This window comes from Ambystoma mexicanum, chromosome 4q (assembly GCF_040938575.1).
Source record: "Ambystoma mexicanum isolate Mex_15411 chromosome 4q, UKY_AmexF1_1, whole genome shotgun sequence".
NCBI classification, from domain to species: Eukaryota; Metazoa; Chordata; class Amphibia; order Caudata; family Ambystomatidae; genus Ambystoma; species Ambystoma mexicanum.
This window is the reverse complement of record NC_090928.1, coordinates 818102219-818121927: the sequence shown is the minus strand read 5'-3', so window position 1 is coordinate 818121927 and position 19709 is coordinate 818102219. Positions and strand designations below refer to the sequence as shown.

At 40.0% G+C, this 19709-nt stretch overlaps 1 protein-coding gene across 23 annotated transcripts in view; it reads right to left on the bottom strand.

The window, feature by feature from the left end:
• NRXN1 (neurexin 1) overlaps window positions 1-19709 on the bottom strand; it is a 2019102-nt gene that overhangs the window by 571272 nt on the left and 1428121 nt on the right. For all 23 annotated transcript variants that reach the window (XM_069608380.1, XM_069608381.1, XM_069608367.1 and 20 more), the window contains one exon: window positions 7550-7723. In XM_069608380.1, coding sequence (XP_069464481.1) covers window positions 7550-7723 — 174 coding nt within the window. The remainder of the gene's footprint in view (window positions 1-7549; window positions 7724-19709) is intronic.

Here is a 19709-nt window from a genome sequence, read left to right as displayed (position 1 = left end):
AAATGGTTTTCCAGTCAATGCTTTGTTACACAAGTAGTCACTTCACTTTGAAAACATCATAACGTATTTACAAATTGTTGCATTTGGATCATGCTCCAGTTTTTAATCATTCTAGCCTATATATATATATATATATATATATATATATATATATATATATATATATATATATATATATATATATTGTATACAAGTATGCACATGTTGGTGTGCATGATGAGTCAACATGAAACGGCGTGACTAAAAGAGATTTCAGAGAGCAGCAGTCAAGGCATTCATTAAGTTACCTATAAATGTCAAGTGCCCACTAAAGCGAAAGTGATTAAGTATTGATCCAATCATCATCAAACAACTGGACAGTGTATTCATAGTATTTTCTTCTCAAAGGCAAAAGAGGAACGGATGTGGAAAACACAAGGGGTGGCTGACTAAAGACAACAATTGCAAATTATACAGTGGTTTGTCAGTTGGTTGTAGATCCGTTTTACATAGTATTATATTTGCTGATGCTGACAGACTAAATGAGAAGTGCCCTCAGAACCAATACTATCCAGGGGTAAAGCTGTTAACGATTATCTAGACAACGCATTATTTATATTCTCAGTGTCGTATGCATCGGTGAACCAAGCAATTAGGTTATTAAGCTTCAATCACATGGGAGCATTGATAGCTCTTCCAAAGGTTGAATTATCCTACTAAACTCAATTTCCTTCCACCTTTCTCCTTTGAATGCAATTTCCGCTGGAGTAAAATATTATTTTGTTACTAGATAAACCAGAGGGATCCTCCAAATCCTGACTCCCAGTAAGCATGCTCATTACGTGTCATTGAACACACACACTGTATTCAGATGTAGAGTTTTGTATGTGTGAAACATACTATTGCCTGAACGTGAAATTCTTTCAGCCTTTTTCCTTTCATGAGTGCTTGCTTAAGTGAAACAGAACATACTTTGAGCACCAGGATCATGCTATGTTCTTTTGCATGGGCCACTGAAGTTAGGTTAAGGTTTGAATAACCTTAACCAGAATCCATGAAATGGGGAAAACAATAGAAATTGTGACCAACCCTCCCAAAAAATGCAATTCTGACCATTCCACTCTGTTGGAAGAAATGGGGTACCTGCTAAATCTAAAGAGCATAATTTGTCAAGTGAAGCTTACCATGGAAATACATGATGGATTGAGTACAAGAGAAAGAGCAAGATGGGCTCTTTTAGATATGATCAGTGGCTTAACAACACAAGAATCATAATTAAATGTCCATTTGGACCTGAGCAAGGACACTCAGCCAATCAGGTGGCTACAAACTCAGGTGAGTACTGCCAGTGTACCACCCACAGTTTAGCAGCCACCCAAGGCCCTTCCCTGGGTGCAACCATTTTTTGGCACTTCTGCCGGTAGCCGCTAGTCCTACCCCTGGCTCTCCTCCTCCTCCCACTCCTCCTCCTCCTTCCTCCAAGTCACCTTCAAAACCCTTACCACTCTTGACCCCCCCCACTTAAATGCAGGTCTCAATCAGGTGTCACACCTCAATGATTTGTTTATGATCTGTTGTTTGTGCTATTTTATGTGCTAAATGTGATGCATCCTCCTGTTATGATTTATCATTCAGCAATCATAGTACAAATGTTTCAATTATGTTGTGTTCAAACCATCACTTTGTAAGATTACACATGCTTCAGGATTAGGATAAGTCATTTCGTAGTTCTCTAAACATTTCTTTGTAGAGATACATGAGAGCAGGTTTGGAAGATTTTTGTTATCGGATTGATGAGGACAGTATGTCACAAAGGGCAGTGCAGGTCAATTTGATCCGGTCCAGGGAACCTCAAACACCATCTGGTCTACTGTGATCATTGGATCCTAGTTGCAGCTCATCTTCTTGCTCATTCCCTCCCCCACTAAGGACCATTGCATCCTCACATTAGATGTTCCATGGGCCCTAAACCTGGATCATACCAGGGGAAATTCACTTTCTACATACATGCATGATTGCAGATGGAGCCATAAGAAAAGCAATTGTTTTAAAATGTTAGAGATGGTGTTTATGACTATTACATTTTCAGTACATCTTGGACATCATGGAACACCACTTCCTTTCTTTCCTTAACGTCCAGGATATGCATGGTAAAAACGTTACACAGCCGGGCAGAAATTACACTAACCACATTAACAGATACATTCAGATGCTAATCACCATAGCTTTGTGCAATCAAGTCCTAACGAGTTGGTTTGGTTTCAGAGAGTGATTTGCAAATGTATATTTCTCCCAAATATAAAATATTTTGTTTTGTTTAAAATGTTTAAATGTGCTTCTTATTCCAAACATCTAGGTGTTGCTTTAGGCATACATATGTGCACAATGAACAATAATATGTGTGTCTTTATCATCTACAAATGCTGGCATAACTGGTGGTGTGATGGTCTGTATGGGAGATAGTGCTACAGTTGTCAGGGAGCAATACATCATATAAATGTTATTTCAATGTTGTACTCTGCCTATCCCCAAAAGAGGCAATTGAGAGGTAAACAACAATGTTCATCTACTTTCTTTTTGCCAGCATAGCATGTGTTCATCTTTGTTCCTCACATATATGAGTACAGTAAGAGCCAACATACTATTATGCCTATAAAACATTATTTCATTGTTTGAAAATATATCAAATGCATAATGTTTTGAGAAATACAGTTTTGAGCAATTATGTAATGATTAATAACTCATAAGAAATACATTTAATGAAAAATACATAAGTGAGCAATATGAATGCCACCATAACCAAAATGTATTCCTTAGCTACAAATAGTTTAGACCTCTTGCTAGCTTGATATACATTTTTGTCAGCCTTTAAATTTGAGGAGCCCTAGTTTTCCACATATTTATTTATGTTTTGGAATGCAAGAATTGTTTTGCATTATTAAGGATTTCTGTGGCTAAGAAAGCCTGGATTTGCCAAAAATTAATTACAGTGTCTTTGAATTGACGTTGTTCTGTGAAGTCTGCTTTCTCCCCAATGTATGATTCTTATATGGTCAATGTGTACACCAATTCCTACTTCTAGGGGACTGCCGCGCACAGTGTGATTTTGCAATAATTGTACCGTGCATTCAATCATTCATGGCCATATTTTAATCCAGTTCAAAGATTAATTTTGATTTAAGCAAATGCATCTCAGAGTTTCCCCATTTCACATTAAGTGAAACAAATCACACATCTTTAAAACATCAGGAAATCAATAAGTTAATGAAAAGTGTGAACGTTCCAGCATCTACAACCTGTAACATTGATGCAAACAGTGGAATGATGTAAGGTGGATAACAGTAAATAAATGTATACATTCAATTTGTAAACAAAATGAAAACTTACACAATAGAGCCACTACACAGAATGTGTTTTATTTTGCAAATAAACAAAGCAATGACATAAACAATAAAATGTTAAACAAAATAAACAGGACAATGAAGGATGATACCAAACAGTAAGTGATTTTAATTTTTTAACTTAAATGACAAAGAATGATAAAAATGAATCAGAAAAACACAAATCAAATAGGTTGTATTGAAATGTTTTGAACACATGTGCATTTTTTTAATGTTTATGTTGTTTCCTATGTTCAAATAGCAAGGTGCGGATCAAACGCTGAACAGATGCCATGTAATGTGCTAAAGCGAAATGTAGGAAATATAATTTGATATTAGTGAGAAGATTTATTTGGAGATACGGGTGTGTCTACTGAATTGGAGAACATAAAATAACTGCAAACATCAGGCATTCTAAAAATGCAGCAAACTATTCCTTGTAATTAATATAATACTACACAGACTGCAATGTTACAATTTTCTGACCACGTCCTTATTTTGAACTTCACATTGTAGGACCACATAATAGCGTATTTGCACACAATTTAGATCCCTACCACCAGCGAAATTGGAATTCTTCCATAAAAGTGAAATTGATGGACTATTTCAGACTTTTACAATTTGAAATGTAGATGGCCAATTTCTAACCATTTGATTGATAAATGTACTGTTTGTAAGACTTTCATTTTATGTTGAAAAACAAACTTATCTGGTTTGCTTAATGATCGTTTAAATACACCATTCATACTATGTAAATTTTCCATAAATGGAACAAACAAAGATGTTACATTTTCAAAATAAAATGAAATACCATCTGATCATAGGGCAATTATGGGAATAAAAGATGTTTCTCCACATTTGCTTACGAAGATCCCTCTACAAACATAATCAAATAAAACCAGGAGAATGCATAACCAGGGATTATATAGAGTTGGGACCTGAGTCACAAAAGTGTTTTAATGGGAACATTCCATTGAAAGATGCATTGCAAATCAGGCCCTCTATGTCCTGACAATGATGACTGAGATGTTTTTCTTGCACCCGCGTGCCTGCAGGCATGACAATTATGCTTCCCTGAATGCTACATAATTCCAGGGAAACGATCAGAAGAAGCGGAAGGGTCCTGCATACTGCACTGTAGTGATTTCCATGCCCACTCTCTAGCTGAGGCAATTTCTCTATCAGCCTCAGTCACAAGTGAATGTAGTTGATGGCAGAGGAACGACACCTGTGTTCTGCATGAGATCACTGCATATACAGATTTCAATTGTTTGTATGTACGATATCTAATTACCATCCACTGTTTTTCTCGGCAGATTTGTTTCTGCTTCAAAACACAAACATTTAATTACACAAGTACCACCCTGGTGACAAAAACTCCTCTATGAACAGTCAGTGCAGACTCCCAACGCACTTTCACCTAATCTGTCCATTGTTATTTTAATGTTATCAAGTGTACATAATTATGTAGCCCTAACACAATTACATAATTAGACAACACTAAGTACTTAGTCTAGACTTATGTGCTTTACAAATGTTTAATCAGTTATCGTTCTATGTATATACTTAATTAGATAATAATCGTTCTGCGTATATGCAATTGCTCCCATTCCTTCCTAGTCTCCTAGTCTCACAAATATTGCATGTGTCTTGAAAAAAACTTGCGAGTGAATCTGTATCATGGTATGTGCTACTTATGTCTTTGAGCATGAATGTTATATGTATGTTGAATGTGTTAATAAAAACAAAAAAGTGTTTGATGTGTTAATGAAGCCGCCTTCCACTATAGCAGGGGTCTGCAACATTCAGTTCCCCAGATGTTTCAGACTACTACTCTAATCAGCCTGGAGAGCCATGGTTGGCAGATCCTTTCATTGCTGCTTCCATCAACAATCAAAAAATGATCTTAACTACTTGGTCGTTCATTTTTTAGGGAGACCGGTTTGCATTAAAAGGCCACAGTGTGGTTGCAGAGTTTTAGCACACTGTACATTCTAGTGTTCCTTTCTCATTTAAAAGAAAGACGGGACTACCTACTCAAATCTCAAAGAAAATGTGCCATTAACTAAAGGGCAAAAGTCTCAAGGGGCTACTCTTTCACCAGATTGCACAGGGGAATAGATTGAATACTTTGATGTATGTGCACGAAAGACAGAATCAAAGAGCAGGTGACATGTACTCACTGCGTTAAAACCCCATCACATGACATGTGGGCCCAGCTGCAACCTCTACAGGAAGTACTCAGGATTTCTAAAGAAGGAGAAAGGCTCTCCTGAAAGTGCATTACTTTGGTCTGAACTGCATACTGGTTTAGACCCAATGGGGCCTGATTTACAAAGATTTGTACAGTGGTGCTTTGTAAATCAAACCCAATGCAATGCAGTGCCATTTTGGCCTACCTTATGCGATCATCAGATGTATTTGTGCTTAGTAGTGTTCATACTTAACGGTGAAAAGATTCCCACTTTGTATTGTACTGCCTTTGACCACAGGAAGTAATGTTTTGTATCAGAATAGCCTGTGATTGTTTCCGATTAGGCTCAGAGAATGCAACCTTGGCAATGTGCTTTACATTTAATCGCAATGTTGGCAAATGGCATACAGGCAACGCCACATTGATTTGGATTGAATATTAAGTGCAGTCATAGCAAATCATTTCAAGTTCTTTCTATATTGAAATACAATCTGAAAATAGCAGGTCACATATTAAGGCTCTTTAGCAAGGATGGGAAACATATTCCAATGTAGTGCAGTCTAATCCACTATGTGTGCCTGCCTCTGCAGCTAAGATTCTCAGGATTTCTCTTGAGAGCAAGTCAGGGCTGCGCTACCAAAATACTATTGTAACATCATTGTGACATTACCACTCCAGTCGTCCTTTCACTTTCGTACTTTTGAATAGTTTAGCGTTGCCATAAAGATAATACATGCCTTCAAATCTTTTGACAGGGATGTATTCACAGGAATATCCGCACACTGTCCGTATCGTGCAATAATACCCTTTAGTTACTGGTAGATATTTGAGGCATTGCTGTTAGGAGGACAAATAACCTTAATGATTGTATACAAAAAATCTGTCCCTCATGTTTTGGATCGTATGATATGATATGATATGGCATTTATAACGGGCCTATACACAAGTATGTATGTGATACATTGCTATTCGCAGATCATGTGTGTTGATCACCCAGCCATGCTTCTCTTAACACGCGTCATGGCAGGAGGTTTATTGTGGCACACAGAAGGCAAATATTAGAGGACAGAGTTCGACTGCAGCTAATGAGATCGTACTTGGGGGTGCCGATAGGAGACCAAAAATGGTAGGATATTACATGTGTGTGCGTCATTAGGCAACGCGTGTGTGTGTGTGTGCGTGTGGCAATGTGTGTATGTATGCGTGTGTGTGAATGTGTGTGTTTGTGTGTGTGTGTCTGTGTATGTAATTACCATGGTTACAAACCATAATCAATTAAAAGGCTTGCATTACTCTTGTTTACCTGACCTTTGAACTATCGGTCAATGCAAAAGATGATTCTTTTAGAGAATGACAAGAGATAGATCAGAACATGATCCTAATGCTGATGCAGTCAACAACTGTTGACTTGCCTTATGCAGGCCTATATGTTGATCTGGTGGACTTGTAAAGGTATTCTGGAAGCGACATGTATGAGCTACTATGGAAGTACTGCAGGAAAGAAGAAAGTGGAGCAATATTTACTATCAACACCATTCACAAAAGGTCATTTATGTATATTGATAAACTCCACATTTACAATGCAGTGTACCCATGATCGATATGTGGCCCTTAAAAGACTCTCTACTAAATGAGTAACAGCTTCTAAATCCCTCCACATTACACAGTCCAGGAATAATGAAAGTATATTGTATCATGAACATGTGCACTTGTTTAAACTTCTTTTGTTTAAACTGATCAATTAACATCTCAACCACAATTTTCTGTGCCGGTAAAGTCATCTTCGGCAACTATCACTAGATAATGAAATCTTATTCCTAAGATATACATAAGGTAAGTCAGTTTCTAAAGATAATACCAATTTAAAGACACCAGGATGGAGTACACAAAAAAACTTTAATTAAGATGAGAAGAACGTGGCTCTTGACATCCATTGTGATAGGCGGGCTTGTGGATGTTATCAAACACAGGGCGTGATTATCAAAATATTCAGTACCTTCGCATCCTCTTTCTATCTGTCCGTTGCACAGCACAGCATCGGAGATGAGATCTGGAAGGCGCCCGTTCAGGTCCACCGATGCCAGGCAACCTTGGAAGCCTTCCTTAGCGTGGACCAGCCTCGGTAAGGATTTATACATATCTTTGGAAACTCCTCCCACATAAAGATCACCTGAAGAAAAAAAAAAACAATACATTGATGAAATGACATCTCAGTATGCCATCTGTTGACAGCTTTCACTATTGTTTTCATTTATGAATGGATCAGTATCTGTAGTTCCAACATGAACATTCTTGCAAATTTCCTATGTTGAATCACAAGGACACTACCTTTGAACTTGTGTTTAGTCAATTATAACCCATCAGGGAATGACTGACAACTGTACTGTGGTACAGTACTCGTCCTGTGTTGTGTTATTCACTTGGCTCTATAGTCCAGTTTACCTTAATAAGTCAGATATCTACACAATGACACAGATGGGCAAAGTGCACACACTAGAGGACAGCAGCTCGGCATTCTGCAGTTCTGCAGGTGGTGGTATTCACAAACACGAATCCGCTCAAATAATGCTTGTGCATGGTCAGATCTAGGCACCTGCCTGTTTTGTGGTCCTTGTCCCTTGTCATTTGAACTGAAACCACAATGTTCAGTGATCGCGTCCTGCATTTCTCTGCTCAAATGCTGAGAATGCCAATGGGCAGCACGCAACCACGAGGATGATGAGCTGCACCTAACCAGGTGCCCTTGTGAGGGCTGGTGTCCAATCCGTGTGTGAATGCCCTGCAAGCAAAACCAGCCATTCTTTCTGTATACATTTCAACAAGGCGATAAAAGCATGATAGGAGATGAGGGAGCAGATCCCATGTACATCTAGGAACTTGTGTGTGACCCGGGTCCATTGTGACCCTGGCCCATTGTCATGAAACACAAGTAACGACACTCCTGGTCTAAATCTATACTATCAAGAGTAAGTGTATAAGAAATATCTAGAATTAAGATTGGGCTTCTTGATGAAATGAAAAATGTAATCCAATTGGGGTTCACGACAATGATGAGGAATAAGATTCAGATAAATGTACAAATAGCATCAAGAGTGCAAAAGACAGTCCCCGGGAAGCACTCTCAATGCAAATAATCTGCATATGTTCGTGACTGTTGTGAACATACGGCTGGATGCCACTTTTCAATGGGTCAACAAGTGGAAATCTGTTCATAAGTAATGTCAGCAACATCATAGAAACGTTACTTGTAAGTCTGTTCTCTGCGTCCACTTTTGCCTTTTCAATCAATAGGTATAATTGTGCATACATCGTGGACATTTTTGTGCATCGAAAGGCATTTTACTCAAAATGGAAGTGTAGAAGAAAATGTGATCCTCTGTTGGTTATGAGTTCTACTATTTAAAAAAAATGTCAGGCTGGGTTTTTAGAGTAAGTGTATATTAATATGACTAAATAAAACAAATGAAATGAAGTATTTTTTTTTTAAAGGGGATTACTTTTTAGGCTTGTCATCTGGCAAGGTTAGGAAAGCCCTGGCTTTTTATTTTTTATTAACTGTTACATGATGCAGGTAATCCATCACTGGAAGAGTGGTCTGGTAACCAGACACCCCACCATCAAACTCCATGCCCGAGCAGAGTGTACACCTGGGCTCTGCTGCACCAGGTTCCTGATCTGCAGTTCCTGTTTTCCTTGTGCACAGGGAGGGTTCAGAGGCCACACCATCCCTGTTTCACAACTGCTGGGGCATCAAAGTCACTGCAGTGCAGAGGCTGCACTTATACCTGCACCTCTGTTCCAAAAGCACATCATTGTGCTAAATGTAAAGCCTGGTGGCAGGATAATCTGGAAAAGTAAGCCCTACCTTAGGTTTTGGTATGTTGGCTGACAGTTCACATAATAATTAAAAGCCACATCTGATTGGTAGCATAACAGTGTCAATCTTGTGAGCTAAGAACAGCTATGATATGATATAATATGGCATTTATAACGTGCCTATACACAAGTGTTTCAAGGCACGACGAGGCAAGGGTGGGGGAACAGAGGGAAGATAGAGACAACAATCTTACTAGGCGAGGTGACATTGAGATTGCGCAAGTGCAGGGTAGGGAGGAGGAGGAAAAGTGCAGGGTAAAAGGGGGAGGGGCAGTGCAGTTCAAAGGATAAACAGTAAACAGTAAAATAAATAAACAATAAATAAAAAGTGTGGCCAGCTGGTGGTGCAAGGGTAAGTGCAGACATCGGGTGTCAAGTGCTGGTATGGGGCTGTAGGGATACAGGAACAGCCCCTGAGTGCAAGGGTTGCCAGGGGGGCAGCGCAAGTGTGCAACTGGCAGAGAGGGGACCTGGGCCCGAGATCAGAGGGTAGCCAGGTAACCAGTGCAGTTTCAGTTTCAGCCAGGAGATCAGCAGAGGAGAGGAGGAGAGAAAGCAGAAGCAATGATTAAGGTCTTGAGTTGGCTCTCCTCAAGTTACAGAGAGGCAGGGAGCTTTTTCCAGAGGGAGGCCCGAGCCGAATAAAGAGATCTACCACCAACTTGTTGCTTGGAGAAGCGACTGACCCAGAGGGAGATGGAGGCGGATGAGCAAAGAGCTCGAGAAGGAAGATATTTCGGAAGAGAGATTTGAATGTATTGAGGCTACAGGCCCCAGAAGGCCTTGTGGACAAAGCAGAGGGTTTTTAACTTAATCCTCGCCGCCACTGGGAGCCAGTGCAAATATTTCAGTCCTGGAGAGATACAATCTCTGGGCTTGATGCCAAGGACAAGTCTTGCAGTCCTGTTTTAGATGAGTTGCAGAGGGTGGAGAGAAGAGGCAGGCATATTTAGGAAGAGGCTGTGTGAATTCCAGGCACCTGCATATCTGCATTCTGATGAATGGGGCAGCTAAGTGTTTGCCCACCTCTGTTGACACTCTGGGAGAATGGGTAACTCCTCCCTGTCAGGCACAGTGACTCACAACAGGAATCTCCATGTAGCATGGTCTCAAAGAGGCCATTCCATCCAAGAGATCTGCCGCACAATAGGGGTTGCACATAAAAGAGCCTTTGAAGTTCAGGCTAGAAAGGGGGAAGGTGCAAGCAGGCATGCAGAGCACAGCACAAGAGATAATGGATTCTTCATTTAGATTGTGTGTGGGCTTCTCTTTACTTCCTGTCTGCTATCTTCCCGCATGGCAAAATTGTTTGGGTATGATGCAAAAAGGCAATCATTAAGGATTGGACACCATAAAGCAGACTTGATTTTAACAAATTCCCCATGGCATGTTGCTTTTGAAATGGAAGCTTCTAATTTTGATTAATTCCTGGAATAATTTATTTGGACTTCATTCGGGAGAGTCGACTTTTCCAACGTCCTCAGACAGTAAGCTGAAGAGGAGTGCTCCAAAGCAGAGGCCCTCACTGCTCATTATACATCCCCAGAGCTCATTGGAGGTGAATGGCTGCTGAGCAAGACATGCCTCTCTGCCAGTTACACTGTTATCCAGGGGATCAGTGTGGGTGAGGGAAAGCTGCAGGTGTTAGCCAGCCTTTTCCAGGTTAGGAGATTGAAAACAAGGATGTATCTTGTCACTGAGGCCATGGTTTGGGACTCTGAGTGCTAGTAGAAGCAATGCTTCTGGTTGAATCCATTCTTCTTCGTTGACCTTCATCATACACGTTCAAAACATTCAAACAAACAGGAACCATCCTTCTGCCTTTGGCCCTCCTTCATCATGCCAGTGGAGTGTGTTGATTTCCCCGACTGGAACAGGAAGCTGGCAGGTGCCGAAGCCTTCAAACCACCATGTCTAGAACTGTACCTCGAGCCACCAGCATCTTTTTCATCGAACCGAAGCATGACCGCTGAACCTTCACTGATGGCTTCATCTTTCAGCATCTTTCGAGTGCCACATTGAACTGTAGTGAGTTTCATCTCGAAGCCCAAACCTGATGCCTGCTCCAAACCTGGATCACTGGGACATGAAGCATCCAAACCTGGTTCGACCCTGTCACACAATGTTAAAAAGCCCTAATCAATGCCATCAATCCATCAATAACTACAATAGTGCAGGAAGGCCCCATCCTCCATGTTACCTTTATTTAGACCCCACAGACTGGTTAAGCACTGAATATTACACTTTTTCCCATAGTTATATCCCCTTTGACAACATTATAGTGATGTATAACCTTTTGCTGCCTGCTACATATGCAGCGTGCTTGCATCATTACACTCTGCATTTCTCTATCTCTGTTTATCGAGGTGGGTTCTTTTTTGTGTTTTCTAGTAAGGGTTTTATTGAATATTGGTGTGTTAAATTAATATATATATATATATATATATATATATATATATATATATATATATATATATATATATATATATATATATATATAATAATTTTGGACTGTTGTACTGTTGCTGTGTGGGTTTCTGCTCTCTTACATTTCCACCCCTCTTAAGAGAATAGCATTCCCGCATCCAACGTTACCACAAAATATGTGCCTGTTTTATCTTTACGATAGTAGTGTGAGGGTTGTATACGAATTGTTTGTTTTACAACTGTTCGAATTACAATTGACCTTTTCACAATTGACCGAATTGTGAAGGTCAATTGTAACATATATGTGGGGGGAAACCCCCCCACAACCCCCACCCAACGCCAAACCCCCCAAACCCCTATATATATATATATATATATATATATATATATATATATATATATACACACACATACGGTCAATTGTGAAAAGGTCAATTGTGACCCTTTAAATTCGGTCAATTGTTCATTCGAACAATTGTAAACAAACAATTTGGGTAATACCAGTGTGAGGACCGAGTAGGCAGTTCAGCATAATTGTTGTCGTACTCTTGCGGGGCAGAAGTCTTTTTGTCATAACTATATAACCTTAAGATTTGCATTTAGATATTCAAAGAATATTATGGCTTATCTAGCACTAAAAAGGCAACAAAATAGGACGCAGTGGGCCTCATCACAAGTTTCCCGGTCTGGAAACAACAGTACCAGTAAGCTTGCCAGTACGGTTGTTTCCGGAATATGAAACTACGAATTCTGCGAGCGGGTTCCTTTCAGCCTGCCAGTTCTGACCTGGCGGGCGAACTGGCACCCGCTCGCAAAACTCGACGGATGCACCGGCACCATTCATGAATGGTGCCGGTGCATCCGTCCTCCCCATTCCCATTGAGTCCAATGGGACTCAAATGGGAATGGGGAGTAATAATTACAGGCACCCAGCTATGGGGATTGACCGGGTCCGCCAGGGCCGTAATGATCCGGTATGTCCCCATTGTCAGTAAATTCATGACTATGGCACCGCCAGGGTCATAATGACCCCCAATGTATTTATTTTAAATTATTTTGAAGTTTCGTTAAGTATCACATTCCTACAAATGCAGCCTCTGCGGGATGCCAAGGTGTGGTTACGGTACAAGCATGAGAGTCCTGGCACATTAGGAAAACAAAGAAAAAACAATGATGTGGTGATGGGGGTTAAGGGGAGGGGAGAAAAGGTACATCGTGATTATTCTCAATGCTTGGGGCAAATTCCTAATCAGAAAAAAAATATATATTTCAGTACGAGACCCAAGCACAGAATACAGCATATGAAACGGATTTGTATTTAGTTTGTATTTAGTTTTTACAGGTATGTGCACCCTGGTTTCCATGCTGTGTGTTTGCCCACTTCCAGGCTGCTGGATGCACGTCAGGGCCCATGGTAGGATCTGGCAGTGATAAAAAGCCTCGCATCTGCCCATTCATGAGGCTGACGTTTTGACTGGTCTTTGCAAACAGCGAGGGCAGACATATTATTTAAGCAACAGTTACTGAGTTTACAATTCCACTTATAGGCCTAATCGATGGCCACTTTTATGCGGGTGGTGATAATGGTCATGGAAGTCCCAGGCGGACAGATTGCCACTGGCATCTTTAAATGCACCGTAAAAAAAAATAAAAATAAATGGATGGACAGCATGCAATGTATTTTTCTTTTTTTATGTATATCGACCAAAATAGGTGGCATGCATTCATTTTGTGACTGTGGAGGTAGCTGGGGTGCTACTATATTGGGATTATTGAATGTATATGCCAGGGGCCGGATTAAAGACGTGTATGCAATGCATAGAGATTCTGGGAAGTACACACCTATCGCTTGCATCCCTTCAAAATAATAGTTGAAAACAATATCTTCCTAAGTGCAGCGGCATGGTGAAGGATTAGAACAGTTTATTTTAAAGAGGTAACTGTGTACATGACCCTGTTTTGCTAATTCTAAGCAAGTGCACAAACAATCGAAATGTTCTTGTTTTCATAGGCACACATAGATATGGACCTAAAGGATTGCCCCCTCTAAACTGTGTGCCAGCAATATTAGCAGGCGTACATGCATTTGGTATCACTGAGCGGGCCTGAGGGCAGTTTCATTAATACAAATGTGCCTCCGATAACAAATATGTCAATGATGCCCTTTGCTTTCACTTCTAGGTTCCTGTAATAAAGAGACTGTTCCAAATATTGTGGGCATATGTAACTGCTTGCCTAGAAAATTGCAAACTAGATTAATGTAATTACCAACTATGAAAATCATTGTGTCCCCATTTAAGGTGTAGAAGATTGTTTCAGAAACATATTAAAATGTATGCACACACAAGACATTCACTGTTCAAGAGAGTAGCAGGTGCACTCCTGATGAAGGTCTTGTATTAGTAAGGAGTTATAATAAAAAGTCCATGACGTACAGCCGAAGCATGAAATTTCCAGTTTGGATGTTCTACCTTACAATATATTTGTTGGTCTCAGACCAGACTTTTTATATCATGGATAAAGACAAACCATGTCTCCTCATCCTCCTTGACCTCTCGGCTGCATTTGACACTGTCAACCATCACATCCTTCTCTCCTCCTTGCTCACTGAATGGGATTCTCTAGCACAGTCCTGAATTGGTTCACCTCCTACCTCTCTTGCAGACACCAGGCTGTCCAGATGAACCAATTGTATTCTAACAGACTACAGGTCTCCTGCAGAGTCCCCCAAGGCTCTATACTCTCACCAACCCTCTAAACCTTTACAAGAAGCCTCTGGGCACTCTCCTGAAAGATTCCAATATAGCCATCCACCAAGATGCAGATGATACTCAGTTGTACATGCGAGTAAATAGCGTACAGGACATAATTAGTTGCTGCGATTATCTAGCCTTCATCCAGTCCTGGATGTTGACTGCCTACCTCAAACTATACCCATCCAAGACTTCATTCATCCTCATGGGTCTGCTATCTAAAACAACTTGTCCAGGAATGGCTCAATGATATGTGCCTAGAAGGATTTGATCCACAACTCTCAGACTCCTCAGCAAAATCCTTAGGCTTCACCATGGACAGCAGGCTGTCCTTCCAGCAACACATAGCGAAGAAGACCCGAATAGCCTGTCTCAGAATTTCTACCCATCATGCTGCCACAGGACTTCCGGACCATAGTGCAGACCCTTGTGGTCTTGCACATCAAGGGGAGAAATGCTCTCCTGATAGGGCTCCCAGCTGCTCACTTGGCTCCCCTAAAAGCAGTCCACTACACTGCAGCTTGTCTTATCATGGGAGCATGGAAATTTTACCAAATTACCCAGATCCTATGAAAACTACATAGGCTTCCATTGCAAGCCAGGATACTGTTCAAGACTGCATGCATCATCTACAAAGCAGTGGCACACCAGCGTACGTGGTGGCTAAGCTCCACATATCTGGTTGCACATGCCCCTCGTGCAACAAATCGACCAACCGACTTGAATCACAACTCGTCCGCAATGAGGGGACCCAAAAGATAATCCTTCTCTTGTCATGCACCTACCCTCTGGAACTCGATCCCAAGGTCGGCCAATGGATGTTTATACCGATGCAAAGACCCCACAGTACTGTGCTACTGTTAAAAGATGCCAGCCCAAATGCCTGCTGCCCACACTTTCTACAGCGCTCTGCTGCTCTCGAGCTAGGTGTGCAAATTAAACAATAAAATAAAAATAAAGTCAAAGCCAGAGTTAAAGGAGATGTTTTCCTGTACTGTGTTGTGGGGGTAAGCATGAACCTTATTTAATTGCTTCTCGGGTTTTGTGAGAGACTGTTGATCATAGTGTAATGTTTCTGTTATTTACAGTGTTACTTGATAACCTTATGACTACAAATACTTACTTTTGTTACTTCAATGTTTCTTGATGAATTAATGTTGTTATTGAATGTTACAAATTAGGCTTCTTTTATCTGTAATGTGGAGAGGGTGGCAACCGATGATGGAGCATGGATAGCATAGGCTTAACCAGGTGCCTACCAAAATAAGATTGAGAGTAAGACATTTGTGAGAGTGATGTCTGGGCAAAGCAGATCTTGAGTTCAGTCCAAAGTATTTGGTTTCAAGTCCCTGATGACGGAACTAATAGATGTATACATTTTGCCGCTGACTATATGAACTGTCTCCTAAGAATATTTTTCTTTCAACCATTCCACTGGAAAGAAGCTATCGGGTCCAATCGACCAAGGCAATGTTTGTATATATTCTGTTTGCAACAAACATATTTTAACATCAAGAAGAAGCTGCAAGATCAAAAGAGAGATGTACACAGAACGGTGCACATTTAACAAAGCCACATTGTTGGGCATGGGCGCAAGAATTGAGTCAACTAATTAAAAGGCAACCATCTCAGGACGGTTTCTCTGTAACATTGTCACTTTCAAGACCGTTTAGTCTCTGAGTTTGAATGCAAGTTATCCAAGTTCAGCATTAAGCATCTCAGTTTCTGGATCCATCCTGGAAACAATTAAAATGATCAGTCTGGGAGTTTAAACATCTAATTTACTTCTTGATAGTGGGTTGTTTTAGATTTGCTTTGCTTCTTCATGTCCTTATTTCTCATTTTCATGGGAGAATCGCCTGCTGAATGTGCTATGACCCTTCACGGTGGGCCCAGCCACTCTATCTCTTCTCCGGGCTGAGTTTGATTTGGAATAATTTCTCCTTGTATTAGGGCCATCCTCTGTTCTCCAAAACGTCACCTTTTACTTATCTTCTTGAAGGCCAGGATGATCTTCTAAATAAGGGAACCTTTTCTTATCCTTTCCTTTTTGCTTTAATCCACTCTAGACTTCCTCAATGCTCCTTCATGTGCTCATACCTCTATCCATATATATTCTCTTCACTCAGGCATGAATCATTCTCTATTTTCTATTTCTATTTTGAAATAGAAATTAGCTATTTCTATTTTTCTATTTGTTATCTATGTGTTATTTCTATTTTGCTCCTTCTCTGTTTCTAGTACAGGATCTATGTGAAAATGGTTCTCAACCTCTCCTACACTGACATCTATCCAATATGCCCGCACTCTATCTCTTTTTCTTAACCACATTTAGATTGTCCTTCGCTTCGATTTCTCTTTCTTCTTCCTCCTTACATTCAGCCTTCTTGATTGTCAGATGTTCTTTCTCCTTCCCCATCCATCTTACACTGTTTCCATTGATGTTTCTAAATATTGTACTCAACACCACCACCTTAGTTATGACCTCTCCTCTGCTTTCCTCATCCTAAACTTTGGCTTCTCTGTCCTCCTCACTTCAATGTATTTCTCTCCTCTATAGCTGCACCTCCTCCCTCTGCTTCTACTACCTACATGCTCCTGTACTGCATCTACAGTTTCTCCAAACATGCACAATCTCCTCAAGCAACTGGCACAAATGTCTGTTCCCTACCCCAAATCCTGGGACTACCTTTGCTTAAATGGCCTTCGGTGGGTGGGGATTTGTGTTCTGAATAGGGATTAGTAACAAACAACTTTTGATCAGCATTCCTGTTCTGTGTTCACACGACACAGCCCTTCATGTGGATTCATACACAAAGCTTTCTTAGCAGCTGGCAGCCATGTTGGAATCTCATTCATTGCATTTGCATAAAGGATCCATAGCTGCCGATTTTGCCTTACCCACGCACAAACTGTGGTGAATACATGAACGTTTTCTGAGTGAGTTGACCTACACGCACAGTTTTAACATACTTCTTACTGCTTTTGAGCTTTTATGATGCATTTCCGTCCCAAACTAAATCCTGTGTGTTCGAGAGTTCATGTGTCTCTTTTCTTCCCCTCACTCCCAGCTATCCCATAACTGAAAATGAAAATATGCTATGAGGGTCTTAATGAAGGATTCAGGTTTACACAGCATTAGGGCAAGTCATGACTTGGAAGTCACTGTTCCCAGGAGACGGGTGCACCCAAGGGAAAGAATAAAGGATTTTCTCCTTGTGACAAAGTCTTACCATATGACTGCAGTGTGTGGGTCAAGTCAGAGGCTCCTCATTGTACTGGCCCAGGCACAGCATTGCTTAGTGGACAATGATACCCTTCCCTTATGTGTATATTATGTTTCAATCCTGCAGTCATGCATGGAGCTTTGTCACACTATATGTTATTTGTCTAAACATGCCCTAAGATTGTAGATATATTAATAGTTAGACAAACTGTTTTATTATACGAATGGGTATGCTATTGTATAATGTGTTACACTATTTTATTATATTATTGTAGCTTTATGACTTTTTTTGTTTATTTTTTTTAAAAAATCATCAATATGACTGTCATTCAATGCAATGTCTTTATAAGTGCACACATTGTATGGTTTATTTATTTATGAACCCCATCACTGAAGTGGTATAACTATGATTCTGGAGTGAAGAAGACAGGAGGTTGTCCGTCTATTAAGCTCTGTGTTTTTGTGAGTGTGAATCTCATGACTGAACTAATATTACAATGTCAAGGGTGTGTGATTGATGGGTCACTTCCTCATTGCCCAAATTGGTATATAAAAGTTCACTGTAAATCTATAACGAGGCAGCAAGAAAGCTCTTTTTCTATACATATGTTTTTATTTTGTATTAATTGTATATGGTTTAAACATTTTCAAGATTTACAGCAGTTTAATTAAGCACTAAATTACAATATAACAACATTAATAGTGCTCATAAGAATTATTAAAATGTCCACAAATAACATAGAAAGTAAAACAAAAAAAGAATCCATGTGTTCTAGATAAAATCATCAGCATTAATACTTCTGTTGATTCGATTAACCTTCCAGACCGGATAAAATTAAAGTTTTTAGGAAACCTAATACTGCTAAACAGACTGGAGTGGGGTGACCACCCAAACATCTTAGCCAAAATAAATCAAGGTAATTCGGCATATATTTTGGTATCAATTTCCTATCAAATAAAGTGCAAAGTGCATTAAGTGCATTGCAGTGAACCAACATGTGCTCTAAGGATTCCAAATCATCATACATTTTACAGAAATGACAAAAGGCACTTTCCAGAGATATCAATTTGCACTGCAACAGTATCTTTCTAGTGGGAAAAAGTTTCTACCTAAAACAAATACATTTTTCTTGGGAATAATGATTAGGAAAAATATTCAGGTACAGTGCGAAAAAACCGCGCTTTTTGTGTTCATGTTTCAAGTGGCACGGGGAGAGATACCCATAAAACTTATCAATAGTGTTACACCAGTCTAGTTTATAAAAAGCTGTTTTAACACCCCCAGTGTGCTCCCAAAGATCTATTAATTTCTTCCCACATTCTAGGAGCAACCATTCACACTTTTCCCTGCACTTAAAAGAGAAAACTATGCTTTGAAACAAAGGTAATAACCTCTACTTTACTCTCACCTGGAAAGACTTAATTCCCAACTCGTATTGTATGGTTGTCACCGGAACTGTAATTGTTACTTTCAGAGCTTTACTTCCAATGTGTCAAACTGTTCCAGTGACCAAGGATGTAACAATTCCACACCATACACTAATATAGGAATTGCTTTTCCTTCATAAAAACTTAACAATGGCTTCAAAGAGAAGCTCCCATAATTCAAATTCAGTCAGTCCATCTGATTAGCAATGACATTGAAACTCAACAGGGCACTCATCATGGCTTTCTGAGGTTATCAGCAAATGGGATATCCCAAATAAACTAAGCTGTCTACCAGGATCAGGTTCTCATTCTTCAAGAGCACTTAAATCTAGACGTTCTTTTGGAGAATGTTATTCTTTCCAGTATTAATGGTCAGGGTGCTATTGTTACGGTAGGGCAGCTTTTCTAAAGTCCACCTTGGGTTGTACTTTTTAAAACTATACCGT